The following is a 27910-nucleotide window of genomic DNA, read 5'->3' on the forward strand; positions in this document are numbered from 1 at the left end:
AGGTATTTTTGGGCAGGCTTGTCAGTGTCTAAGGCATTTTGGGGTTATTAAAGCCTTTTCATGGTGTTTACAGGTTGTTTTAGTTTGGTGGGTTTTTTTTCCTGTTTTGGTTTTTTTTTTTTTTTTTTTTTTTTTTTTTTTTTTTTTTTTTTTTTTTTTTTTTTTTTTTTTTTTTTCATTAGTATTCAGCATGCATTTATGGTTTCTCCGTGCACCTTGTGTGGTGTTTCATGTTTGGCATTTTTTTGAATGTTTCTGCCATATGCTCTTGTTTCTGGTCTGGGTTTTGCATGGCTTTTTTGGTATGGGTTTTGGTTCTTCCAGAGTTGTCCCAATGTGTTTGGCATTACTGCAGTGGTATTTTGGGTGTCTAGTAGGTTTGATATCTTTTGGTGTGAATTTCCCATGTGCTCTTTTTTTTTGAGTTTTTTTCACTTCTAAAAAATGGTTTTTGTTTCATAGGCATTGCTGCGCTGTTGCTTTCCGTTGCCATGTGTTTCAAATACGTTCTCGTGGTTTTTTTAAACATACAGCACACATCAGCATGGGTTTGGCTTTTTTTTTTTCTTTTTGAAACCTGCTACTACATTTTTTTTTCTTCCCCCCATATCTTTAGCATTTTTTGCCACACCTCTAGGGCATGTTTTATGTGTATTTTCAGTTTCCATGTGTTGTGCCTATTTTTTGTGTTTATTGTCATACATGTTTTTGCAGGGTTTGGATGTGTTGTGTGTGTTTTAGCAATCAGTGTTCGGTGTGTGTTGGTGCATTTAAAGTGCTGATTTTTTCAGGTTTTCTTTGTGTGGCATTTTTTAGCAATGTTGGGCATTCATCTAGAGCCTGTTTTCCCTAATTCTGTGTCTCAGGTTGTTAGGTTGTAGCATCCAGCATGTTTCACGTTTGTTGGCATGCATCTGTGAAGCTGAACTGTGATTTTGTGGTTCTCTGCTCAGAGCTGGGTAAAATTCCTGGTTTAAATTGATCATTCACACCAGCCAAATTATACCCATCTTTTAGGTAATTTTATTTTTGTTTATTTATGAAATTGGACATGGGGTAAGTTTTGGTGCTATGTCAGATCAGGGGCAATAATGGTTAAACAGAGAATGTAGTATTAGTTTCWTTTGGATGTTGTTTTATATCTGATTTGCAAAGTTCTCACTGGGCAATTATTTACAAAGCTAGTAATTGCACAGTATAATTTAATTTCAGACAGAAGATATGATAGCTATTCATAGGGGAGAAAAGAGTGGGGTAAAAGAAAATCAGGGTGGAAGGGAGTATAGGCTTCTATTATCTTAAATCATTTAAAGTTGCCATAAATGCAAATCAACCATTTTTACACCAGCGCTCTAAGCAAGGGAAGAATTGAGTGAAATCCCTTCTGGAAAACATACTTCCTCTATTGTATTTAGTGAACAAAAGTGACTGCAATGTACATTGTGAGAGAAGGAAATTCACAGAAACATTCAGTGCAGTTATTTATAAAAAAAGCTCTTTGGAATTAAAACGAAATGAAAACGAACCCYACTGCATTTAAATGAAACTAATACAGAAGAATACAAAAAGTGGAAGCAGTGTAAAAAACAAATTTTAAAAAATTAGGTACATAGCTGAGAGGAGCAGAACTGTCTGGCTCCCCAATTTAAGAATGATTCTTGAATTTACATATAACATAAAATTTTATTGTGTATCCTTCTATCGCAAATCTGCACATAGTAACTGCCATGTGATTTATTTTAATTTAAAGGATTTATTTTTGGAAAAATCTTGGGTTTTTTGTACTAGAGGAAAAATACAATCTTAGTACATAGTAAGGTTTTGATAAGCTTGTTTTCAGTCTCATTCTCTTTGTGGTGACCAGCAAGGTCCATCTCTCTCAAGATCTTTTGTTTCGGAGCTGTTTTGATGGAGCATTTCTGTRGTGTTTCTTCCCTGTGGTGATGTTACCATTGTTGCAGCTTTTAGACTAGTTTCTAATTAAAACTAGGTACATAGTACAAGGTACCTGAGAGAATTGCTAGCAACTGATGGGTTTTAATTTTTTTTTATACCTGTGCTTTATTTAAAGTGTGTACCTATTGTTTTGTAGACAGTGCACTTTACAAAATGAGCATTGGTGGTTCTKACAGTCACACTTAGTTGTAGTAAAAGTGTAAAACAGCATCTCCAGTTCAGCATTCAGTTTCAAGAGATGGTGTGGAGAGCTGAGATGTATTTAAAAACAAATGTCATGCTGTGCTTCCATATTTCATGCAACTAAAGTCTTGYCACAAAGTGTGTATATTTTTACGCTGTTGCGGTAGAGCTGCTTGYATCAAAGCAGGAAACTTGCTATGGATGGGAAAAAGGAATCATYTGACTTTCTCTGTACTTGACTTGAACCTTTTCCACCCATTTTATGGGGAAAACCTCAGTGAACTTGATCATGGAAATCTAAAATGCCCTAACATATCCAGCTGCTAAAATTATGATAYCTGTATTTGGGACATGATTTCTSTCCTACCTAATATGCATCAACATATTTTCTTCAGTACTTTCAAAGTACTTCTTTTTTTTKGTGTTGTTTGCCAATATATATTCCATATATTAACTATACATGGCATTTTACCAAAATACGGATAAATCTGCATGTTTTGTGTCTAACAACTGCAAAAATGTAATCTAATACAAAAAATACTACACCTTCTCTACCTCACTCCACCAAAAAGGAAACAAAATACCACTAGATACTGATTGCTAGCTTTGAGTCAGAAAGATGATTTACATTATAAAGCTCACATAGGGATGCCTTTTGTGTTTGAAGATACTGAGGTAAGTAACATATTTATGAATTTGGTGTCATGTACAGTAGGAAACGAACTGAAACACAAACCTTTCTGGGTGTTTTGTTGTTCAGGTCCGCTCCACAAAATTAATTGTAGATTCTTTTTACAGAAATTTACGTTTGATTTTCCATGCAAATGGGAATTTTGAGTGGGTTATCACTGAAGTTGTAGYTGACACTTCTTAAAAATATTGGAAAGACATGTTTATGTGAAAAAATGTTTATGTGTCTGAGAGATTGTAAAGACCAACAGAAATAATGTTGATTTAGATGCAGAATGACATCCTGATAGAAATGTTTGAAGMGTCAGCTGGCTCTGTAAGTGCCTTTGAGTATTTCCTTGAGAAGAGTGATAATGAAAGTGTTAAGCAATGCAGCATTGCTTGAAATTATGGAAAAAAGAAAAGGAAGAAGGAGTTAGGCAGGGTTGCCTGGGAATTAAAACTGCCAGCCAGCAAGATGCCAGGTGATYTGTGAACTGAACCAGTACTGAATTATGTTCTTCCTTCCCCCAAAGTCTGCTAGTTCTAGAGGAAGTTTTCCTGATAGTGCATCATGATGCTAATGGGCTGGAAAATTTGACAGTGACTAATGTTTTAACATCTCTGTTCAAACATGTATTTCAATTTTTTTTTTTTTTTTAAGTTCAGCTTCCTAAGAAACTAAGGCTTGTGTAATTGTGCTGTTGGAAAGTCAAATCTTACTTGCCTGGCTAACATCAGCTAAATTTGAGAGCGAAGGTGGCTGCAAATGTAATTATATTTTGCAAAGTCTGTGAAATGGCAGCTGAGTGGGAAGGGAGCACATGTTTTGGTGCTGCTGAGGGCCAGGCAGGCTCAGCTCATACTTGTGAGGTTTGCATGTGCCTGGTAATCAGTGAATGCATACCAAGGCAGCCTGGTGGGGCTGGTCCTGATGTGTCCTATCTGGGGCCCAGTGGAAATACTGAGAAGATGTGCATAAGGAAAATTAGTTTTTATTGAGYTTGGTGAACTGAAACAGGGAGAGATTTTTGAGAAATGAGGAAAAATGTCTTACAGAATTAATTTATTGTAAAAGTTATCTGTTTCTGGTATTGTTAGGTGTTTACTTCATCACAATTGATTTTGTACTGCATTGTAATGGTGTCTGTGTGATTTTGTAGATTCTTTTAACTGGCCCATGCTGTGGTGCTTTGCTGAGGGAAGTTGTTTTCTTTCCATGATGTCCAATTTTGCATGTAATGAACCAAGAGCYCTAATACACCCCCAGTGTTGCTCTGAAGACTTAAGAAGTTTGATGATCAGTTTAATAGGGCCTGATTTCAATGTTGCCACTCAACGTGGTAGCATTGCTTTTGCCTTCTTTCTGCTTGCTTGTTGCTCACTCTTTTGTACAGCTGCTTCTGTTTGTACAGCTGACACGGCAGGGTGAGCAAGGCACGGAACCAATCCAGCTGAAAATTAGCCCAATGATGTCTCTTCTTTTCTTTCATGGGAAAAATAAGCCCCAAAAGCTTTGTTTGTGATCTTATGAGTATGTGTGTCTTTTTAGTTTTATTTTCTTTTTTCTGGTACCGCATGGGCAGGAGCTATTTACTTGAAGAATTTCTGGAAAGAATCCTGCTTTGATACTTTCTTCTGGGATTATTTTTTTGCTTGCTCTAAGTATAAATGAATTTTGCTTTTGTATTCAATGTTTCTTTTGTCCTCTTCAAAGGTTAATGCCACTGAGCTGTCACAGGTGGTTCTTATTTTTCTGGTCATGCTGTTATAGCAGTACTGTTTCTTGAACTTGTCTTCCCAGTCCTTTTTTTCCCTCTGTATAGCTGTTGCAATATCTGTTCTATTCTCCTCCAATTATTACTGTTAACCTCTGCCCTTTTTCTTTTGTAAACTTGTAACTATTTCAACAACAAAGTGATGTTGATAYAAAAAGCTAAAATAAGTTGTGTTCAATTGTGAAGGATGTGAATTTAAGGTAGCAATCCAAGGGTTTTCTCCTGAGAAGCAAATCTCTTCAGGTGAAMTGTGGGGTTGTTTTTTAAGTATGTTTTTTCTAATTGGAATGTTTTGGGTGCTGGGTAGAGAAAAAGGAAGGTTTATACAATTTAGCAAATGAGCTGCTTCCCAGTTCTGTTTACCTCTTGAATCCAGAAGGAGATGAGACCCTGTCTGTATGGAGCTACTTCAGAGGAAAGCTTCAGTGCCTGGTGGCAGGRCTTCACCATCTCCCCTACACTTTGTCTCCTCCATAAATGGCACCTTGGAATTGAAGATCCGTTTGGGGGCTTTTAGCAATACTTTGTTTACTACCCGCTCATATTGTGCGTTGTTCTTGAGAATACGTGAAGATTGCTCAGCTCCTTACAGGATTTGGGCCGTAATCAAGGCTGACACTGACTGGCATATTGTCAAATTGTGCATGTATCATTTATTGTCAGATAACACTGGACATCCGTTAGTGTCTCTTGGCTAATCAAGAGTGTTGCCTCACATATTCTTACGATGAGAGGGCGAAGGATTCTTGTCGTAGCTGCCAGCTTTCATCATCCGAGTGGATTGCAGAAGACGGGACTCTAGGGACAATTGAGAATAGGAAGTTTGAAGATTTGCWATGTTCTCCTGAAGCGTTGGAGTGACTTTCATAGACTCAGGGCATTGTCTCCAGAAGGTTGCTTTTGTCTCATTTGTTTTCTTTCCTTGTAGTTATTATTGCAAAATAAATGTGTAGTTATTTCTAAARCTGTCAATCTATGTCTGTTCCAGGGCGATTTGATGAAACTGTGATTGAAGAAAGAAGGCAATGTGCTGAAGATCTCTTGCAGTTTTCTGCCAATATCCCTGCTCTCTATAACAGCAAACAGCTGGAAGAGTTTTTTAAGGTTGGTTAGTATTTGYAGAAGTATTTGCTTCTTACCGACGTGACTAAAGTACAGTGCTGATTCTGCTTTACTTTATAAACCGTGCAATGACAGTGAGCTGGTCTGACATGCTCTACAAGGTAGAAAGTTTTACTGGAACTGAAGGTGAAGGGATTTGAAATTTTTTTTGTTGAATGATGAGCAAAACCTGTGATGATAAATCCAGGTGTTCAGTGGGGAGGTAATAAAAATATTATCATTGTTCCTGTATTTGAAGTAGGTGTTTATAGTTACAAACCAAAGGAGTGAAGACTGTTTACACTGTTTCCTTAGGGTCTTTTATGGATTCAGGTCCACWGCAACAAATTTGGCATTTAACTAGTCCAACATGCTGGAGTTTGTGAGAACCAGTCTCCATAACAAATTTTAGGATGATACATTGATATAGGCTTCCTGTTTATTAGTGCTGAAGCAGCTTGTTTTCAGTAGTTCCTTCAAAGCTCTTTATTTTAAGCAGCTTGGTCTACATTCTGCAAACTCATAAATTTAGATGTACCCATGATAGTAACTCTCTGGAACTAAGTATGTGTTCATGTGGCTGAGATGGGACTTAAGCATATGAATGTGTTAAGTATATTAAAATGATATATGTGCAAAAGGAAAATTACATCAAAGCTTAAAATTCTTCGCTTGTCTTCATGATGAAGTTATTGCAGTGTTCTTCAAAATACTTAAAATAATTTTCTTTAAGCTTTGGTGGCAGTAAATGAGTGGGAGACTGAATTAGACTATCTTACTTTTTGGTTTATTTACATTTGTGTTTTTTTCAGTTCTTTGGTAATACTTCTGTGGTTTTGGATGCTTTTTCAGGCTACTCTATCCCTTGTTTTCTTAATAAAAGTATTAGTTTTAGCCTCCCAATGGACGTTTTCTGGCTTTGAAAGGAAATGAATAAAGTTAGAAACCCAATATCTCTTAAGGAGAAACTATGTCTTCAAGGGAAGTTATGCAAATGCAATCTTTTAGGCTTGTTTGTTAGCTGATGTGGTGTCATGTTGTCTGTAAGAGAGCCTTAGGTTTGGTGTGTCACCAGCTCAGCCTGTGTCCTTTAGCTGTGCTCAGGGGTGTTTTTTTTCCCATTCAGATTTTTGTGCAAATAGCCGTGGAGAGAGATACTTGAACAATGAAGTCTTAGAAACATCTGAAGGGAGTGCTCTCTGGACCTRTGTATTATAAACTCCAGCAGAATGAGCTGGCTTGTGTGAAAATGTGCTGGGCTAGTTCAAGACAGATTAGCAATGCCAGTTTGTAACATGGCCTTGAAAATGGTKCAGTTTCTGTTAAAGTGGCATGGAAAGTGTGCACCTGAGAAGTGAAGCAGAAATTAAATAAACACCAAAAACATTTAGGTGGTTTCTAGTGCTATTAATTGTTTCTGTTGTCACTTCTCTTACCTTTGATTCCTTTTAGGCTTYGAAAGGAATGTCCTCCTTGTATCTTTGTTAAGTCTCATCTATGACTGAACTCAAAGTAGTGGGTCATGGGTGGGACATTAGTTGGGATAGTCCTGTGTGACGGAGCTGCTGACTGTGGGAGCACCACTGAAGGGCACAGGCTGTATGTGACACAAGATCAGGAGCACTGTTGTTCTCTCCCTGTTAGACTTGGGTGTGCAGGTCTGTGTGGTTCAGAACTGTGAAGCTTCAGTAGGCTAAATATTTAAATACCTAAACAGTCTGTGGTAATCAAACATGGCTTAACCAAAAGTACTGGTTTAATTTTGCAGGCTTATATGGTTTAATTAAATGCATTAATTCTAAAATAATGGAGCATTCACTGATGAGGAARTTTAATTTTGGCTATCGCTTCTATACAATGAGAATTTCCATAAAGCAAAGCAGCTGCATAATTCCTTTCCCTCTTTCTTTTCAGGGTGGAGAGGTGCATGATGGATCTGAACTGATTGGTCCTGTTGAGCCTCTGTCTGACTCACTGACTGACAACCTGTCTGACTGCAGCTCTGAAGGTTTGCTTTCTCTTCTCACATAACCTCATAGCATSATCTGTTTTAATGCAGCTCATACATGACAAGTACCCTATTTCTTCGTGAAGCGTTGGTATCTGTTTTTTGGTATGGCAAAAATGCTGAGCTCAGAATGACAGAAGAGAAGTTGGGCTCAGTGGAGCCCTGCCTGCACTTTTGGAAGTTTTCTTCTAAAGGTGCCCAAGCYGACTTGGATACCATGTGTAGAGTARTTTTAGTGGCACTTCACTTGCACTGAACAGTGGCATAGCTGTAAGGAAGAGTCAGTCAGCCCCAATAAACACTRTACTAGGATTTCTTGACTGCCTCTTCAGGCTGAGCTAGCTTAAGCACCTCTGTGTGCAATACACTCTTGTAGATCTTTATGAATTATGCTTGGTCCTTGTATTTTTCTAGAAAATTGTTCTTCAACCCCAAAATTTTTCATTGGAACTATTTAGCACTCATGTATAAATCCACATTATTATGACAAACACTTAGTAAGCTTATTTGGGAAGGGATTTGTTCTTGACTAATATATTTCTTMTGATCTTTCTGGCATAGAATTTGCTTTGATAAAACAATTCTTGCATAACAAAAACTGCTTTTATCTTCTAATAGTTGTTGGTTTATTCTTTTTCTTAAAAGAAAAAGCCACTGGGATCTCTTTATGTCAAYAATTGTGCTTCGTTGTTCAGTGTTTTCTGTATGGGAGATGAGCTTTGCATTTTATGGTATCTTCTATGATGTTGATRAACTGATGTCTCCACAGTATTTTGTTCTGTGAAGGGAAAAGTATAGAGCTGTTTAGTTGCAGAGTAGTTATGATAAATACCACTAATTTGTTTTAAGGGGTTTGAAAGATTTCTGTGAAGTACAACATTCCAGATTCTGACAATGCACTCACTTTACACCATGCCTTATAAAATAAAGAGTGCTTCTAAAAGTGCTTAATGTGACCTTTTCTATTCGTTATTCACAAGGGCCTCATTTTTAGCAGAAGAAAACCACTTCCTTTATGTCAGATAAAATACTGAAAAGAAAAAAATGCTGTAAAGTAGAAAAATTCTTTGATACCCTTCTGAATCGGCTGGAGTGCTTTTACGGGATACTTGGAACAACTATGAGCACAGGRTTTGGAGATGCTGAATGTGACTTTTGTCGAGTTGTATTTTCTAAAAATCTATGTATCTTCCAGATCATATCTTCTTATGTTTGAAAGCAGATTTGGGTGGCAGGAGCCGGGGGGACTAAAGACTGAAGGAAATATCTGTCTTTAAAGCCTCTAGATGGCAGTGGCAATACTCAGCCTTGAGTCCTCTCCCTGCCTCTCCTCAAGGCCTCCTGCTTGCATCAGATTTTTCCCAGTCTGATTATGACAGTTAACTGTGACTGTTCACTGTGTTATTTCCCRAGTCTCCGAGAGCTTCCAGGTGGGCTCTGGTTTCCAGCTCCTTCAGGCTGTTGTACTGAGAAGTTAGAAATCCAACCCTTAACAGGTGCTGCTGTTTGCTTTTGAGGGTGGGTTGTTTTCTCACTTTTATTTGTTCTTTCCAGACAAAGTTCATTTTGCAGGTTTTCACATTAATGGTAGAAATGTTTTTGTACCAAAACAAGCAACAATTATCTTGCTTGTAAAAGAAGTTTGGCAGTTCATGGTTTCATAAGAATCTGCTTTTCAAGAGGCCAGGTTGCCCACGCTTTCCACCAACTTTTGAAAACAGTGTTTACCTCTCAGATAGTTGGTGAATTTATGCAAGGCAAAGACTAGTACAGAAATTTGTGTTCAATTTCAGCATCATCTAATCTTCCTGACAAAGCGTCAGTCATTTTGTCTTCTTCTCTGAGTACATGGGATGATGTTCAGATGTCCATCTTTCTCTTCATAAGTGTTTCTGTATCAATTACCTTACTAGATTCTTTAGAGAACTTCATCAGGAAGTTACTTATTTTTTTAATTCCCTTTTTTCCTCTCTCCTTCTGTTTTACCGTGTACRCATTATCTTCCCAGAAATATGCCTGTGCACTTGAGATGCTTCCTACTCCATAAACTGGCTGGAAACCCCATGACTGTTGTTGTGTGGTGCCAGCTCTGGGCGCTAAACCTGACCTAAAGAAAAGTTTATTAGCTCAGGCTCTGTGCCATGCTAGCTGTGTTCGTACAGCTTCTGGTCCAGTTGGCTACAAGACAAGAGCAAATGTGGTTTTGTTTGGCCTGTAGGGAGGGGAACTTGAGTCTGTGTGAAATCTTCTATGTGGATGGACTCTAATTCATCTAATCTGGGTGGCCAGAACATCTTTCCAAAACCCCCAGTTTTTCCATTCATGCTCTCTCTGCACTCTTTGTCCRTCAATCAGCTCTGCTTCCACCACCTGATACCTCTAAATGGTGTTAGTAAGTGCTCAGTCCTCCATCCCCAAATCTGATATTGCTGTCCCTAAACTGAGCAGGTGAATAGCCCATTATTATTATGGTGGTTAATGAATCCTGTGTCTTCCTCCAACTTTTAAGTTGTGAGTTTTCCTTCTTTSTAACAGGMTTGGGGGCTACACAGGCAGTTTTCTTCWCTGCATGAACACTTCACTTTATGTSCCTTCCATGAGAAGATCAGTAGCATTGCCTTCTGTGCACCCTGTCCCTTCACGTAGTCTAGTGTCATTAGWATCACTGTCCCTTGCTTTTCAGACAAAGTGTGGCTGGTGGTTTGTTACTTCATTTATTTATCCTGTCACTCATGTTAAGGAACTGCTGGCTTTTAGGAAAGCAGTATTTCTACAGTGCCTTCTTGCTCCTCTTCCATAAATTGTAAACTCATGTAACGCCACAGCTGCAAAACATAAAAGAAAGTTTGAGTTAGTTGCCTTTAAGTCAGCTGCTTGCTGCTGCCACATACTTTTTGAAAATAAGTCATAGCACCTTACCTSGAAGTGTAGTTAAATTCTTCACTCTGACAACAATACAGGTGAAAATGGACACCAGGTTTTAGCTCAGRATTTACTTTCTCTGTGCATGCAAACTTGTTAAATGTCTTGACCTTGTTGCCTGTTTTATTGGTTTGGTGGTACATGTGCCAAGGTGATAAAACAAACTGCTACTTGATATCCAGGTGGCACTGCCAAATTTGTGGCTCACTCCATATGTCTCATGCAGGTTACTATTCTGGAGTGAYATTTTTGAGGCTGAAAGCTGGCTTTTTTTTTTTTCCTCAGTGTGTAGTTCTCAGCTTTGAAAACTTTCCTGTGTTAACTCTCCTTAGCCAGAAATTATCAGAGCAGAGAAAGACAGGGATTATAGTCGTGCTGCTATTGAAATTAGATGGATTGGAGTGTGAGGTTTCAATAAGCCCCCACCGAAGCCAGGATCTATGTTTTGTTTTTAAATCTTGAAAGCAGTGTGAAATGGCAAATCTAATACCACTGTCCCATTTTTAATGGTGTGTTAACAAATGGATATCTCTGCTAGCCAGTCAAAGAGCAGTTTCATATTATGTAGTTTTACCTGTAGGAGGGCCACGCTCTTCCATTCTGATGGCAAGTAAAGGTGTAATCTGTCGTACATAAGGATGTCAGAAATATTTTTTGTAATTCTTCTTTTCAGTTCGAAAGGATTTAAGTGGGCTTGATGATGTGACACTTACCAGCCAGTCGGAATGTGGAGGTGAGATCTGGAAGTTGTTTCCATTACATTTGTGGAAATCAATTCATTAGAAAGTCATAATTGAGTGAATGCCTTCAGTGGAYGATGATCCTTATGGAATGGAATGGTGTATGTGTAAAAAACCTTTGTTGCCATCTATTCCCAAATAACCTTGAAAAGTTCCTGTGGTTTAATTACTGAAGGTCAGATTGCAGTAAGGCTGCAGTGACTTAAGGCAAATGTAAAATAAAATATTAGCTCAAATTTACGTGGAAGAAGTGTTAAGTAATTTATTTTATCACGTTAGCAATGAAAGAAAGCTTGTAARTGTTAAATGTGAGCTGAGTGCTGCATGATGCAAAAGCTGACAGTACTTCTGTGTTAATTCAGACTTCTGACTTACTGTTTTGAGGATGCTTCATCATACTGATTTAAAACAGTATGTTGGGATTTCTTGCAACAGTAATTTGGCTCCTGCTGATTGACTTTTCTAGCAGCAGTCGCACGGGTTTAGTTTTGTAATTTCCTGGAGCCAATGGTGAGCTGCTTTGAAAGTTTAAGTTGAGTATTAGATGTTGGTCTCTTCATTGCCAGTACTGAAATGAAGATTGGTTTTACTGCAGAGTTTGTAGTTAATTTTTGAAAATACGTTTCTATAAGTACTGAACTTTAAGACAGGATTACATTCAGGAAATTTCTATGGGCATTTTGAAGAAGCTGTGTAAGTGAAAATAGCTGAACCTTTGAACGGGATGAAGAATTGTGGAGGCTCCTAAGGTATATGAGAAATCTAAAGTAATGGATGTCTTTCTGACTTTCAGGTTTCTCCAGTGACAGCGACCTGATCTCTCTGACAGTCGATGTAGATTCTCTTGCCGAGTTAGATGATGGAATGGCATCCAACCAAAGTTCTCCCAGTAGAGCTGTTGGCGTTGGTGTTACTTCTGAACCCCCAGTACAAAGCACACTGGCACCTGAGCAGGAGTGGAGCAAACCTGAAGGAGAAAAGGAAAGCCATGGTTTGTTTACTGGAAGCTTAAAACCCAAGCCAGGCAAACAAGATTACTTGGAGAAAGCAGGCGAGTTAATAAAACTGGCCTTGAAGAAGGAGGAGGAAGAAGATTATGAAACTGCCTTAAGCTTTTATAGAAAGGGGGTTGATCTGCTTCTGGAAGGTGTTCAAGGTATGGATGTTCCCACAATCTTTGTCTTCTCTTTGGTYATATGTATTTGTTTATGGCATTTCCATGGCTAACATCAGCTTACTGTGTTGCAAAGAAGTGATCTGAAATTCAGAATACGCGTGCTTGCCTTTCATGTACTTGATAGCTGTGTGCAGATGAGGGAGAGAGAAATCTTTCTCTCTAAGACAGAATGATAATTTAGGGTCTCATCTTCCAAGTGCCTGGTATCTCTTCCGTTAAAATTGCGGCACAACCTTCAACTTGCAGGTAAGTAGCAAAGTGCTTCACTTTTGCCTTTTTCCTTTTTATTGCCTAGGCATTAATTAATATGTGGCACTTGCAGCACTGTTGAAACATTATTTAATTTACATGGTTAAGTGAGGATTAATTATCCCCATTTTACGCATGGGGAGAGGCAGATTCAGGTTAACTTCCCAATCACAACAGGATTAGAACCACTCTTGTCTYTCAGCCTCTTGCTTCTTCCACTGAACTATTCTCCTTTTCTAGCTAAAGGATGCATAGAAACTTACATGCTTGCATTGCCAGAGGAGAGCAGGGTTTTATTTTCTTTCTCAAAAGACTTCRGCCTGTCAATATATGTCTGCAAAAGCTGTTGTTAATAGACTGGATGCAACTATATGCAAATTTGTGCCTCCTTGCACCTTGTCACTAAGGGAGAAATTTTTTTCCCTTCCTTTTCTAGTTATTGAGAATCTCGAGTGATAACCTCATATATTTGCATTTTGTCCAACAGTGGCTTAAAACTATGAAGTACAAGGAAAGATTTGTTCTTTCCTGGAGTGAATTCAGTGTCTGTGYATTGTTGTTTTGTCCCACACAGATCAAATGAGTGAGATTAGAATTGTGGCTTTGTTTGACAGCAAACAGCACAGGTGCATTCTGCTGCTCCAGATCTGGACTTAGACATGAATGTATCAAACACACACAAGAAGAAGCCTTTGCTGCATCCCAGTGGGATGCACAGCAGTGGTCCAGACCTTCTGAACAGTTCTRGCAATGTAAGTTACCTGCTGAGCTGATTTAATGAGGCCTGGCAAAAAATAATGGGTAGGTTACTGATGAGAATTACGGGTGTAGGMCAAGATATGTGCATAGCCTTTGCTTAAAGTGTCTTACAGTATTTGGCAAAAATAAATCCACCTCTTTTCAAGTCTCAGTGATGTCAGTAGGATTGCTGTTTTGCTGCTTGTTGTGGCTTTTCAATAGCATCCTATCTTTCCTTGCCTGTGTTGTCAAAATGTTTTTCATTCTCAGTGTTTAATATCCTGGCAATCCTTCTGCTGGTGAGCCCAGCTATTCTTTCTTTGCTGGTACACTTTTTCATAGACCTGTGGGCCATTCACTTGTGATCCTCTGAAGGGTATCCTATTTTGTCATAAACACTTCTGTCTGCCAGCCATGATGCAAGGCTGCCATGATTCTGTTTTGAACAGTCTGTTCAAAGTTCAGCTTCAAAAGCTTTCTTTATTAAAGAGTTTCAAACTGTTAAGGCATGAAACAAGTCAGTATAGTGCACATCAGGTTTYGCTGTGGTAATTTTTGTGTGTATTTGAGTTGTGGCAGTGGTTAAACATGTTGGCTTTGGATTCATGATGATCCTTACCGTAATATGTTTGCTTTAAAGTTGTGAAAGACTTATATTGCATGTAGGTGACTTGCTCAACTCATGCATACTAACTTGTTAAACCAAAGTGGGTTGAACTGCTTACTTATATTTGCCAGAATTTCCTCCAGGGATTTTTTTACTGTTTACTAGCCACTCTTCCAAATGCCTCAGATAAATGTTAGTCCTTTCTCTCGTTCACTTATCCCTGCTTTTTAAGAAATTCGAAGAATCTTAAGAAAGTGTGATATTCTGCCTAGTTTTCTTGACACCACTCAGTACATTGGGAGTTATTAATACATTTTTAATGATGGTACTTGTGGGGTGTGTGCCAGTGTTCCTGATGRATGAAGAGACATGTAGCCAGCACCTGCAACTTTTTCTCTGCTGTCCCTGACATTGCATCTATGTAGCACCCAAGAGGGAATAATGGGAATGAGCTGCATTTTAATTGGCATTTTGTCCCTTGGGAACGTGWTTGTACACAGGGTGGTTCCTAGGAATCAGCTCTTTTTTCATTTCTSTGTGTTACCCTGCATGGCTCTGAAGGAATGTTCATCCTCTGATGGGCATTCACACTAGATTTTGGTAGATCCAGCTCATTTTATGTCCCATTCTCCTTGAAGCTGCTGTGAGGTGGCAGAGAGGCACTGACGCCCTCTTTATGCTGACAGGGCTGGTCCAAATGCCTTCCTAAAAATATATGCTATTTCATGATCTGTTAGGACAGTAAAAAAAGCCCAAAACAAATCCCCAATGAAACTTTTCAGTGTAGCTACTTTGTGAAGGTAGTATGTCTAGCTTTGATATGTGAACATTCAATGTATGTTGCAGTAAAAACCCACAAACCCTCAACTTAATCACTGCTGTTATTTAAACACCCCTGGTTGTGTATTTCACATGGATAATAACATACTCCTTTCAAAGATAAGAGTGGTTCAATTATTAGAAAATTCTTCTGGTCTTCTGCCACTGATTATTTTCAACCTGTTTTGTCTAGATAAGACTTTGTAAGAGCTGGAAGTGAAACACGGTGTTCATCGATGCTTACACCTGTGTGCAGTGCCACTGTCTCTCGGTGCGCGACCACTGCAGAACGTGTGGCCTCTGGAGCGGGCCGCAGGTGGCWTTTTCCCTGGAAAACACAGCAATATAGCAATACGGTAATGCAGAGTTTGGCCACGAGGTGGTGCCAAGGAAATAGAAATTGGCACCCGAGACTTGGAGCCGGGCGATGTAAGCAGCGCRCGGAGATGGGGGGAAGGAATATCACCCATCCTCTGTACCTCAAACTTGGGATTTGAGACCTCAGGTGTAATGCTTCTGTGAGCTGCTTAGATGTATCTGCAGGGGGAGGMTGTGTCTCTTACCACTCACTCTTCTAGGCTCAGCAGCTCAAGGCTGCCTTGTCAAAGTCATGTATAAGTTCATTGCTGCAAGTACACAGCAAGAGCTGTGCTGGTTGGTTTGAAGTAGGTGGCTTCCCCAAAGGCAGCTGAGCACACTTGGGCATGTTATGTTCCTGGTGACTTTCCAGCTCTCTGAGCTGCTGGCGCTAGTGCTGGGTGATATATTTGAGAAATAGCCATCTTGACTTTGTTTTAAGCTGTGTGCACTTGCTCTCAGGTGCACGGTGGTGTTAATTATTCTAGGCAAGGTGCATATGTATTTTCTTTTGCTAGTCTCTTGCAGAGTTTAGTGCTGAATCCTTTCATGTCCTATTCATAGTCCTGCCAAGAGACCCAATTTATGTCCCTTGGGGAATGATTGCTGTGTGTGTGCTCAGAGACTGGTGTATATCTTGGACTCTGGGCATCTGCTTGTTATACATGTTGGGCCAACTTCTGCTCCATACATGTGTTTAATATCAAACATTTGTCAGTGAGAAGAAGAATGAAATCTTGGACTGACAGTATAGCCCTTGARCTGCACCTCTTGTGCCTTTCTGTTTCATTTCTACCAGAGCTGCTTGCTTGCAGTGACAGGGAGWAGCTGCCATAATTTCCTTTATCTTCTGAAGATGTACCAATTCTGCCGCTCCTCTTGTCTTTTCTGGGCATTGCTGCATGCAGGGTTTTGAAGCTTTTGGAAGACAGGTCTGTAAGGGTTGTGTGGGATGGTTCAACAATTCTCTAGGAGCTGAAAAGAATTCAATTCTAAGAGCTTCTAGAATTCAAGCTTTCTGCCTTTTTAAGCATACCAAGTATGCTAACTGATAGGAACTTTGGCTCACAATTATAGCTGTTCCTTTGTTTTGTTAGCATGTCAGAGCGCTTTGAGGTCAGTGCATTGCTTCGGGCCTAGTGATGGAAAAAATGCACTAATCAATAGCAAGCCACCAACTTCTAGCTGGAAGTTAACTCTGTTTTATGCAAAGTAGTGCATTCCCTGACTTTGGTATAGGGCAGAGTTTTTGTTAGGAACAAACAGTTTAGGAGGCTGAAATTATGGAGAGATTTTTTGTAATAAAGAAGGGAGTCCTGTTTGTATAAACTGCTCCTCTTTTTACAACTGCAGCCATTTTTTAGTTATATCCATTATGGATCTGAGCAGTCTGAGGGTGTGTGACAAGCAGWTTTAATACTATTGCTTATTGCAGGGTTACAATAAGTTCAGGCACATGATGAAGCAAGAATGCTGCACAGCATGGCCAGCCTAATTCATGTAGAAAAGTACTGTCTGTTCCATGTGGTTTAGAAAGTAAATGTGTTTCTTGCTGATCTGTCCAAGTTGCACATGAACATCTGAAGGGAGATGATCCATTTACTCTGTCAGAGTTTTGGGATGTTTATTTTCACATGTGTAGCAGCTGTGGCTGGGCAGAATGAATATGGATTTAGTTTAGGCAGCATGAACTGTGTTGCATGAAGTATGTGATGCCTCTGGAGTGTGAGCAGCCACAAGCTGTTTTCCAGATATCTCTGTTTTGTGTTRGGTACCTACAAGTTCTGAATAAGCTGCTGGTGTCTTTGAAAGCAGGCTGTGAATGTCAGTTTTGCACTGTGCCATGCTATTTTAATGTTTATCCAGTAAACAGAGCTGGAACAAAAATTACACAAATTACTGGAACCTTGCTAAAATGACTTTGACTTTTAACCCAGAAATGCRTATACAATGAAATGCTGGGAATACTTTGGACAACTAGATGATATTTTTGGATATACTGAAAACAAACCAACTTGTGTCTAATTACTGGGATTATGATGGGCTATGATTTGAACTTGTGATGGAGCCAGGGAGGCAAACAGGAGCATGCTTGACAGAATGCCAAGAAGACAGTACTTTATGAAAAGRGAAACAGCCATGGTGTTCCACCAGAGCGTTTCTGGCTTCCTTTGCTTGTTTGTTGAATGGCACTTAGGAAGACAACTTCTGTTACCAYACAGTAGCTATTTTAAATTCCTTTCACTTTGAAGTCCTCCAAGTAGTGTTCCTCATTGATGTAACAGTTTCAGAGCTATCCAGCAGACGTGTCTGGTTGTGGCAATGTCTTTATGGAAACAACGGATCTGTGTTCAGAGAAGGTGCACTGCTGTGTGAGCTGATGATTACTGGGAAACCCTGAGAGTTGTGCTGGGCTCCACCGGGGAAGGTTGGTGATGAGGTAACTGATGGAACTGTAGTTCTCCTCCACCTGATCTTAGACTTCTGTGTTCCTATGGTGTATCATCACTCGCCTTATTTGCTGTTGTTRTTTTATACTTCCACTGGAGCTGGAACCAGGCAAGCCCTGGTTCCTACCAAAGGGGCTGAAAACCATCTCTTGTTTCCTTCTGTTGGACTGAGAATATTGTAGAACTATTTGGGCTGAGCTTTCTGAGCAATGACACAAAGTGYTCCCTGTCTCCTAGTGCTTCATACTATCTTGAAATCACAGTTGCTGCTTCAGAAAAGTTTGTGAGAGGACTTGTCTGTTAATAAGTAGCTGGATAAAGGAATGGATTTTGGAAATACTGTGGCTGGTTTAAAAAAAAAATAATATCTCACTGTGCTGCCAGTGATGCTGAAACACATGCTGTTATGGACTGTGAACTGTTCATAACTGGAATGTGTTGTCTTCCAAGCCCGTTGCAGACCACACAGAGCTTCACAGCAAATTAGTAGCTGTAGGAGCCATCACTGTGCATTAGATGCTGGATGGACCACCCTGAGTGATGTCATTCCATGTCTGAAAGTGCTGGGTTTAGACACCTCATTGTGACAAAGCAGAAAAATACAGCRTATGTGCCAGTAAAGTATGGTTAATGTATATAGTTAATGCCAGAAGCTGGTTACTGTATAAATAYAGCCAGATTCTGCAATGTAAAGGAACACTCAAGGCAAAGTTCCACTTATACTGAAAGACTTCTGTATACCAGGAGGCTGATAAAGGTCTGAGGTTTAGTACCTGCTGTACAGCTTAGAGCCTTGCAATACATGTAAAGGTGAATTGTAGCAATACCTGCAAGCCATCGTGTAGGGTGTGATACAGAGATGAGTCTGAGTGTGGTTACTGAGCATGTGGCTGTTAAAGGATTAGTAACTRTGTGACCAGGTGAGCCTTAGAAATCTGTTCTTTCTTCCCTCTTCTGAGGGACCCAGCTAGCTGCATTGACTTGGTGTTGATCTGACCTTTCCAAGATTTGAGTCTTTCCTCATCGCAGTTCCTTGCCAGGTTGCTGCCTGTGCCCGGCCTCTTTGACAGACGTCTCTTCCTGCCTGCACTGCCTTTTATCTCAGCTGCTGTTAGCCACAACACTTAGCTGCAAAGTTCAGGAATCTTTTTTTGACTGTAGCTGTGTGGGGTTTCTACCTCCCATCAGAGGCCCAGTAGGGCTGCCACACTTCTTGCAGCATGCAGGATAGACAGGGCAGACTGATCTAGGTTACAGAGCCGCTTCTGTCCGCAGGTGAGAAATTTGAAGTCTCTGGCTGCAGAATTCAGTGCCTCAGGCACTGTGGGTGAATTGAGGCAAATTACTGGCTGGAACAGAAAAATTGCATAGATATATTTGAGGGCACGATGCTGCATGATAATCAGTGCTCTGATTCTCCCCCAAACAGTTCTTGCATATACAGCTTCTTTCTCTTCACATCCTCCTTTTCTCTTTTCCTGTCSTCTTTCCCTCTTAACTCTTCTAGTATCTTAAAATAACCTCTTTAGCTTCAGAGCTGTGTAGGAAGACTAGTATAGGTTTGATCTCTACAAGGCCTGCCGCTGGCTCTTCTGTTTTAGAGATTTTTTTTGTGACTGCTCAGGGAAAAATACCRTTTCCCAWAGAAGTATATAAAAATACATATGAMTTGCATTTAATACATAAATATCAGTTGTATTAGACTGTCAGTATTTTTGAATCTCATAATTGGGTTTTTTTTAACTGACTTTTTTTTCCCCTGCAGTACTTTACTTCAAACTGTTCTTGCTTGAAGGGGTAGGTGTCTGTGTGCCTGGGTTCCCTCTGCTCTGAAGCAAGGGATGTTTGTGGATGCTAATTCTGATTTGAACTTGTCCTTTTAGTTAACAAAGAAGAGTGCAGGGAACTTGGAAATTTCCTCTCTTGTGCAGTGGTGGCCTGYATAACTTCTTTCCTTGCTCTGACTGTCAGTGCTCTTCTCCTGTTCCCATGGTGCTTGTGTTGGAGGACCTGCTGCTGCATCACCRTTTTGTTTCCTCTTCTGTACTAGAATGCCACTTCTTGTCCTTCTTGTAACACTCACAGAGCTTATTCCCTTAAGTAGTTCAGCAGAAGAACGCTCAAGAATATTTTCACACTGAGTCTTATTTTGGTGAAATACCTTACAGCTAAGACTACAAGTWTCAGCAGATAGATAGGAAGTTAAGACTTTTCTCCCTGAAGTGCTGGGTGCTGTTCATTTAATTTTTTTCMAGGTAGTCACACATGCATGCTAAAAAAAAAGCTACCACCACCTTGTGGATTTAACGTGAGACTTTCTCTAGAAGCAGTTGTTGGTTAGCATTTSTGGGGAGTTACATTTCTTATCTTCAGTGTTACTGACTCCTGCTTTACTGGTCACTCAGACACATTTCACCCACACCATTCTTCTGTGTAATCTTAACTGTGGCAAATATGCCAACTTTTTTTTTTYYYCTAGAGAGATGTTTACCTTGACATTTACATGACAGGTGTCTAACCATAGGTTTTCTACAAGATGCAGAACTGGCAACTTCATAGGAAATGTAGGTCTGTAAAGGTCTCAGACAACCTGTAGTGAAGTTGATGTATGTAACATGTAGACATAATAGTTATGGGCACATTGGAAAGTTGGAAGAATAATTTGTAGGTGTTCACTCACGATAACAAATTCGTGCTTCAGCTTGGAAGATTTAACTTTTAGGTGGCTTTTCTTCTTGGTTGAGTACAGCACCATCYTGAATCTTCAAAAAAGCAAGAAAGAATGGCTCTGATAAATGTGTTGCATCTTAATAAATTTTGACTCTTTCACAATGTTAAGGGAAAAAAAAGAGGAAAAAAGATCACTTCAAGCTGTTTTATCATAATGGACTTAACCTTTGTCTTATTTTTTAATATTTACAGTTTTTTTCAGCTGCAGAATTTGATCAGCACCTCAAAGGAGCTTGCCATTAATATAATGTATAGCATACTAGAGATGATGAGGTAGTGGGCTTATTTCACAATTCCAAACCCTCACCTGCTGCTAAAATGTATAGCTCTTCCCTTGATGCTGCAGTATCCATYTACCCCAGCACCTGCCACGTTTCACTAAATAATTGTTTGAAAATTAAAGGTTACCCACCCTCCTGTGAAAGTTGRTGGAGACTCGTTCCAAAATCAGCAGCTTTTCCCCTTCCTGAAATAAATTTTGGGGTTATAAAACTGTGTCCAAAGTCATCACAAACCTGTGCTGGATTATGAGTCGCATTGTCACTTACGGTGTGCCTGAGCTTTTGTTTGGCTAATATGGACAAAGGAGTCTGCTTCACATGATGTAAGAAGTGTTTGCCCTAAGAAGAACAGAGGTCCTCTTGAACCAATTAGGCAAAAATAACAGCTGGGCTACCCACTAATAAGGAAGGTGCTGCTAAACCTCTTTTCATTGTGAGAAGAAATAAATCTTTTAAGGCTTACTCCCTTGCATTTTTATAGAGAGCAATTCTTTGAAAAATTCAGCGATCCAGCTGGGTGATATGTGCAGGAAGACTGTGAAGAAGATAAAGAAACTTTTAAAAATAAAAAATGGTATTATAGCTGTTAGATTTGGCAATTATAAATGTTTCATTGAAGATTTCAGTATTTAGAGAAAGTTTTACTGTTTAAATTGTTAAGAACGTGGAGTTTAGGGCTAGCACAACAGGCAGTCTCACACAAGTTCCTTGTAGCTTGTTCTGCACGAGGACATTCCTTCCTGGAGCAAATCTCTTCTGATATCTTCTTTAAAGGAAGGCAGCCCACATGTATTTTTAGTAAGTCTGAGAGAAAAGCAGGAAGAGGAGGTCACAGAGGATTGGGACAGGTAATGCTAACTTTATGGCCTTACTTTTTGTGTGAAAATATCCCCATCCTGGCCAAGCACCTACTTAGGTAGGGAGTGCACCTATGTGCCCTGACAGATTAACTCTTCCTGGGGAAAATCTCTTTAACGCCTTAAGGGGGTTGATTTGGAACTGGTCAGGCACAAAGAAAGGAAGGAATATCTACAGTTCCTGAGTGGGTGCTACATATTGTGATTTACTGGTTGGGTTTTTTTTTTTGGTTTTTTTTTTTGGTGTATGTTAGTGGCAAGTGGCAACTAGAGCTCTCTTTATCATTCGGAGAGAAACACATCTTCCCCATGACTTCATCCTGGCTCTGTGGAGGAGGATAGTTATGGACCAGAGCAAGTTTAACAGCACTTCTGCACATCTGAGATATGTTCTCTTGGTAGTATCCCAGATTATTTGGGGRAAAAGGACAGGTTTTTTTCCATGGTCTTCACTATCCATGTTTTTTAAATTTGWCTAAGTTTATTGAATATGGCCCCCTTGCAATAGCTTTTTGCTATTACTATCTAAATAYAATTTTCCTGTATGGTAGAATTACAGGAGATTTGATGTTTGAATAAGCAATTAACTGAGCCAAACACTTCAGCTTTGAGTTAGCTAATCTCTCAAAGGTGTGTCCTCTTCTGAGGTACTATGAAGTGTGAGTAAAGACTTTCTTAGCAGAAGACAAACAAAAATATTGCTGGTTTTCCAGATGCCACTGCTCTACATTTCCGAAGTGCTGCTTCTTTGTGTTTTTCATTCAAATCAGTGGACTAAGGGCAAACAATCAGGCAAGTCATGGAAGAGCTCAATGGCACAATTATTCTGATATTTGTGGTTTTTCTCTATCAAACTCGCAAAATCATTTGAATGTTTTTAGGAATGTCTGTCTTTGTAAATATATTGTAGCTGAGCTGTCTTTAGAAATATAAATTAAAGAACAAATTTTAAATCATTGGCTGCTGTCCTAATGTCCTGGCTTACTGTTACTTTGGTCAGCGGGTGGCCTGGTCGGCCTTTCTGAAGCCAATTTTCATTTTAAGATATTTTTATTTCTTTGGAATAGGCAAAGCCTTTGGAAAATGAGGGAGCAGCCTGCTTGTGCTTGTATGTGTAGATGAAGGCTTATATGTGCAACAAAGTAGCTGTASAGTTTTTATATTCTGTTTGCAGTAATAGTAAACAGAGCATCTAAAATAACCACTTGCACATTGCAACAAACACATCATCATTTGCTTAAAAAGAGTTATAATTACAGTTGACGAAGCATGGACACCATAAAAAATGCATTAGTTTGGCTTGACACATTAATTACCTGTTTTTGCAGATGTTTTTATATATTGTTGTGCGAACAGTTTACAAAATAATTACRGGAAAGTCATATGGAAAATAAACTAAGTGGGTGGTTTCTCGCCTTAATATTTTCATTCATGTGAATCTGTGTGAGGCACAGCTGCTCTGTAGCAAATGCAGAGGGAGAGAGAGAGATGGGGAATCTTGAGGGGTTTTTATTCTAAGGTCTCTATGATYAGCCTTGCTGCACTTTTATATCTTCCTTTAGCGGTGTAGTTTTTAAAAGTGTAAAATGACATTGCTGATTTAATCCCAGTGATCGTGGGGGAAGAAGCTTTGATCCTGATCAGATGAAACACAAATCTTCTAGTATCTAGGAAAATATATGAAAAATCAATATTATTTTAAGCAGGATGATCTTTTATGAGCAGTTGTAAAGATTCATCAAAGGCTTTGACACAGTTTAAACGTTTCCTGTTTGCTGCCATTTAAAGAAAAAGTCTTTCAAGTTTAAATTGTAATTAGAGWGATACCTCTTTAGATTATTGTGGGCTAACCAGAGAATGGAACTAGGTGCTCAATATGCTCACACAATATTTAAATCAWAAGTTCTTAACTAGGAATAAATTATTATTCCTAATTTGTTATAAAATAAAATGGATTCTTTTGGAAATTCACATTTTGCATAAATAAAAACAATATTTTGTGGCAAAATGTACATTGAATTTGTACATGGCAAATGATGCTGCATTTTAAAAAATGCACAAAGTCTGAATCACAGCTTTAGCATCTGTCAAATATAAGGATTTGTTCTAGTACTGTGTTTTAGTGATTTCTTTTAAGTGAACAGTTTTATGACCTTGAATTTGGTATAAATGTTAAAGATTGTTTTTAGCTTAATGGGGTCTTTATTGTTATTCCCTGTGTTTGAGGCTTTTGAAGTAGCATATATTTATTACATTTATTTTGCATATTTATTTACATATTTTTATGAGCTATTGGCTGTTTAAATGGGAATTTGTATTTTAATGTAGTTTTTTTTATATTTTTTTGGTTAAACTAATGCAAAAAATAAAAAGCCCAAATCCTATTTCTCAAGCATCCACTTGTTAAACTATTCAGAGACTGAACTGTTAATGATCTTATCCACAAATACGATGCAAGAACTTGTTGAATAAATATTGTTTTGTGAATCCACACCCTTTTTTGTGGCTGAAGATTTTAATGAGGGAACAGTTTGCTAAGGTTATTTAACAAATTACTCAGGAAGGAAAAATAGAAGGAAAACTGAGATGAATGTCTTGTGAAAGTAGGGAGAACAAAGACAGCTCTAAGGGGACATCCTAGGTGGTTTGCGTTAATTACTGTAAAATTACTGAAGCATTGAAAAAAAGCAGTAAACATCCAAACTAAATACACATAACAAACAATTAAGCAGTAAGCTTGACTTTTATGATAGCCTTAGACACTAACTTAGCAGTTTTCTACCAACCTGCTCGAAGGAAATGCTGGCTGAAGGGTTTATTATTGCTGTGCAGATGTCTTGTTTTTCCCTGAGCGGCTGCCACTTTGTGTGTCTGAGAGAATGTGGGTGCTCCCCAGTGCATCTGCAGCAGAAAGTTTTACAGTACTTKARCGTTACCTGCAGGGATGAACGCAARAGAGTAACTTAYGTTTTAAGAAATTGCAACACACACTTATTAAAAAAAATATTGTGCCTCTACTCTCTCTTGATAATGCCAGCTTCAAGTTCAAAGAGTGGAATGATGTTACTTTTTCTTAATGGGAGTAAGACTGGCAGTCTCACCTAGGGGAATCTTGGTAAAAAGTTCCCTAGGTCTTTAGAATGAGAGGAATTACTGAGAAATTGATACRTATCTGTAATATCGTATGCTGAAAGTGCACTGAGTTTCTGACTGTCCCAAACCAAGCATAGACAAAGGTTTCTGCAGAGCAGTCTCTGTCTATATCCAAGGTGGTGACATCACTCTTCCCTCCTGCTGTGAAGGGGGCACTGAAATTACAAGAGATCACTGACCACAGAATTCGGAGCAGACCTGAAGTTTCTTCTGTTTACACTTGATGGAGTCTGGTGTGATGGTTTAGGTAGTCTCTATTGTGATAGGAAAGAAATGGGAGCCTCTATTTTAAGACAACCCACCTTGATCCCTACCTTTAATTCTGCCCTTGAAAAATCTTACAATGTCTTATGTATTGCTATAATTGCCCCYTGAAAACCTCCCGCAGTAACTTCTGAATACAAGCATTCATACAGTAATTTCTCTGTCAGAAATTCCATAATAAGCTTGCTCTTTTTATGAGACTCGTTCTTGATAACCCACAATAATCCTGTTTYTTTCCTTATCAGTAACAAAGTTTCTGGTTGAACTCCTTCAAGGTTACACTCGAGTTCCTTTCATGGCCCGGTGATCAGTATCATATGAGTTCCAGTCTTCATTATTGTCTGTTATCTGCCGTTGGTTAGGGTTTGTGTATTTGTGTGTTTAATTTATTGCCTCTCCTTTTCCTTGCCTTGTCTTTCATGTGGAGTAGCTGTTGGGCAGATACCCTTGCAGTTCCTTGCCCTGTTTGAGCAYTGGTTTGAAGGGTGCTGGCTTGCACCTGGCAGTGCAGAGCCTGTTACAGTCAAGGCTTTGTTTCTGCAAATCTTAGATGGCCTCAGTTAGGGCTGGGAGAGACTGTCAGGGCCATATAAAGTCTCTGCTGTCCTTCAGTCTTCTGGGGCTGTTGTCTCTATCTCTTTTTTAGCACAGTGATCTCATTTCTCTGTTACAGCAATTGTGTCTCACAGTCTCTCATCTTTGTTTGGCGGTTGACTATCACAAATGGAGTCTGTTATGGCAATACATCACTCAGGATGTGAATGCTTAAACATAAACTGAAAAGTTTTAGAGCGAATACAGATTTTGAGTGGTATCATGGAATCTCACCAAGAGTTTGGGTAGGTTAGAAATAACACAATGGTTGTTTAGCCATCTGGAAGATGAAGTAGTGGGTGCAGGTGCTTATTCCTTTCTTCCATGTTATCCCAAGCCAAGTGTCAAGGAATGGCTAGCACTGGAAAGCTGTGAGCAGGAGTTCTCCGTGTCTCTCTGCAATTGCCTTCTTACTTTTAATAGCATTTCTAGACTAAATATATTTAGGAGAACCCATGTGGGAAACCTGAGGGAAAAATAAGTTTGTTGTTTTGTTGTAAACATCTTAGTCTGTCTTTCCTAACTGATTTGCTTTTTGGAATACAACATTTGTATCAGTGGYTTGTTTCAGTTCTTACTTATGTAACATAAGTAAGGAAGGAACGTATATCAAATCAGAGAAATATTAAGAAAGGCTTTTTATTTACCTTAGTCTATAGCAAGGCTGAATTTATTATTTTTGTAGAACTCTTGAGATCATAGTACTGGATTTTTAGAAGATGCATATCTTTAGGTTTGATTATGAATAACCCAAAGGAAATCAAAAAGGTAGAATCAAAGTAGTCACGTGTTTTGATTACTTAGTACCTCTCTCTTTATAGAAAACATATCCCTTTTTTCTCCATTAAGGTGAATCAAGTCCAACTCGTCGAGAAGCAGTGAAAAGGAAGACTGCAGAATACCTTATGCGTGCAGAAAAAATTTCCAGTTTCTATCATAAAACCTCTGAAGATGCTTCTGATTCTATGGTAGGCTTTAATTTGTTTTTTTCTGACAGAATTTGGTATAATTAAGTAGCAAAGCATATTCAAGCTTAAGGTTCAAAAGCTATTTAGAATTTCTCTTTTGGGAGGCCTGAGGACTATTTTGATGTTGTGTTTCTGTTAAGTTGCTATTCTTTCTGATTCCTCATGACCTTATGAGGAATGTTTGGTTTAATACAGGACTGGTTTTCACATGCTTTCCTGCTGCTCACAGTTGATGATGTAGATATTTTTCATCATGCTGAAGAACCTAAAGGTGAGACAAGAAACCACACTAAAATATAACATGTCATTTGACTTTTCCATGAAAATGTTGCTTGGTCCTGTAGGGAGTGAGAAACCTGTTGGTTTCTTTAGCCTAGCCCACAGTGATGTATCAGAAGTGAGTAAAGAATAGGGTAGAGGGGATCAGATTAATTTTCCACAGAACAAGTACTTAATAGAGCAAAGGTTCTTCCTGAACCTTTCAAATGTCTCTCTTGGATAKCCTCTTGGGATCAGCTCCTTCTTGACTTTTGAGACGTTTCTGTGCTTATTCCCACTTTCTTGAGCAGAAATACCCTTATCCATACTTGTTCAAAAGACAAACAAAGATTGTTCCAAGATACCCTCAATAAATAYCTACCTTGCCCTTCCTTAAACAGTTCGTTTGGGATTTATCTGTTCTTACTTTAGACTTTCACTGCAGTCGTGCTAAACTCTGTGTTATTGTCAATGACTGCCCTATTGCAGTAAGTAGAAAAGCTCCAAACTTCCTGACTCTCTTATATCAAGGGAGAACAAAGGGATAGAAGATTATTGCTTCTGAATTTGCCCAGATCTAAAACTGCTTGAAGGAGACAACTGCTGCAAAAATTGGAAGCCTTCTAAAAGCTATCTAATAAGTAAATTTAAAAAGCAGAGATACTGGTTTTTTTTTAAGGGGAGATTTTTTCATGTTGTGAGCCCACAAGTACAATTTTGAGGATGTTCCAAATGGGATATATTTTGTGAGGCTTGGAGTCTTGCTGTTGCTATGAACTGTACTTTGAACAATTTAATATTTTGGACAGATATGAACTCCTACTAGGTATTCTTTCTTTGGGTCAAACACCCCTGAAAATGGGGAAGAATCTATATTGAATGGAATCCTCAGTGTGTTTGGAAGCTGAAGAACAAGAGGAAAAAAACCATGAACAACCTATTTTTGCCTTTTTATAAGTTTAAAAACTAACTGTGGTTTGGAAGGAGGAAGAAATAGGTTGCATTTTTGTACATGAGCTTGAGAGGTAAAGTATTTCCTCTTTTATGCTGT

The 27910-nt window shown here is 38.9% G+C and overlaps 1 protein-coding gene across 1 annotated transcript in view; it reads left to right on the forward strand.

Moving 5' to 3' along the window:
- Nucleotides 1-27910, forward strand: part of RPS6KC1 (ribosomal protein S6 kinase C1) — an 85502-nt gene that overhangs the window by 11286 nt on the left and 46306 nt on the right. The window contains exons 4-8 of the mRNA XM_057365117.1: nucleotides 5575-5690; nucleotides 7602-7695; nucleotides 11291-11350; nucleotides 12151-12513; nucleotides 26483-26601. Coding sequence (XP_057221100.1) covers nucleotides 5575-5690; nucleotides 7602-7695; nucleotides 11291-11350; nucleotides 12151-12513; nucleotides 26483-26601 — 752 coding nt within the window. The remainder of the gene's footprint in view (nucleotides 1-5574; nucleotides 5691-7601; nucleotides 7696-11290; nucleotides 11351-12150; nucleotides 12514-26482; nucleotides 26602-27910) is intronic.

The sequence above is a fragment of the Malurus melanocephalus genome, unplaced genomic scaffold, assembly GCF_030028575.1.
Source record: "Malurus melanocephalus ecotype Western Australia unplaced genomic scaffold, MMel_1.1 scaffold_48, whole genome shotgun sequence".
Classification (NCBI taxonomy): domain Eukaryota; kingdom Metazoa; phylum Chordata; class Aves; order Passeriformes; family Maluridae; genus Malurus; species Malurus melanocephalus.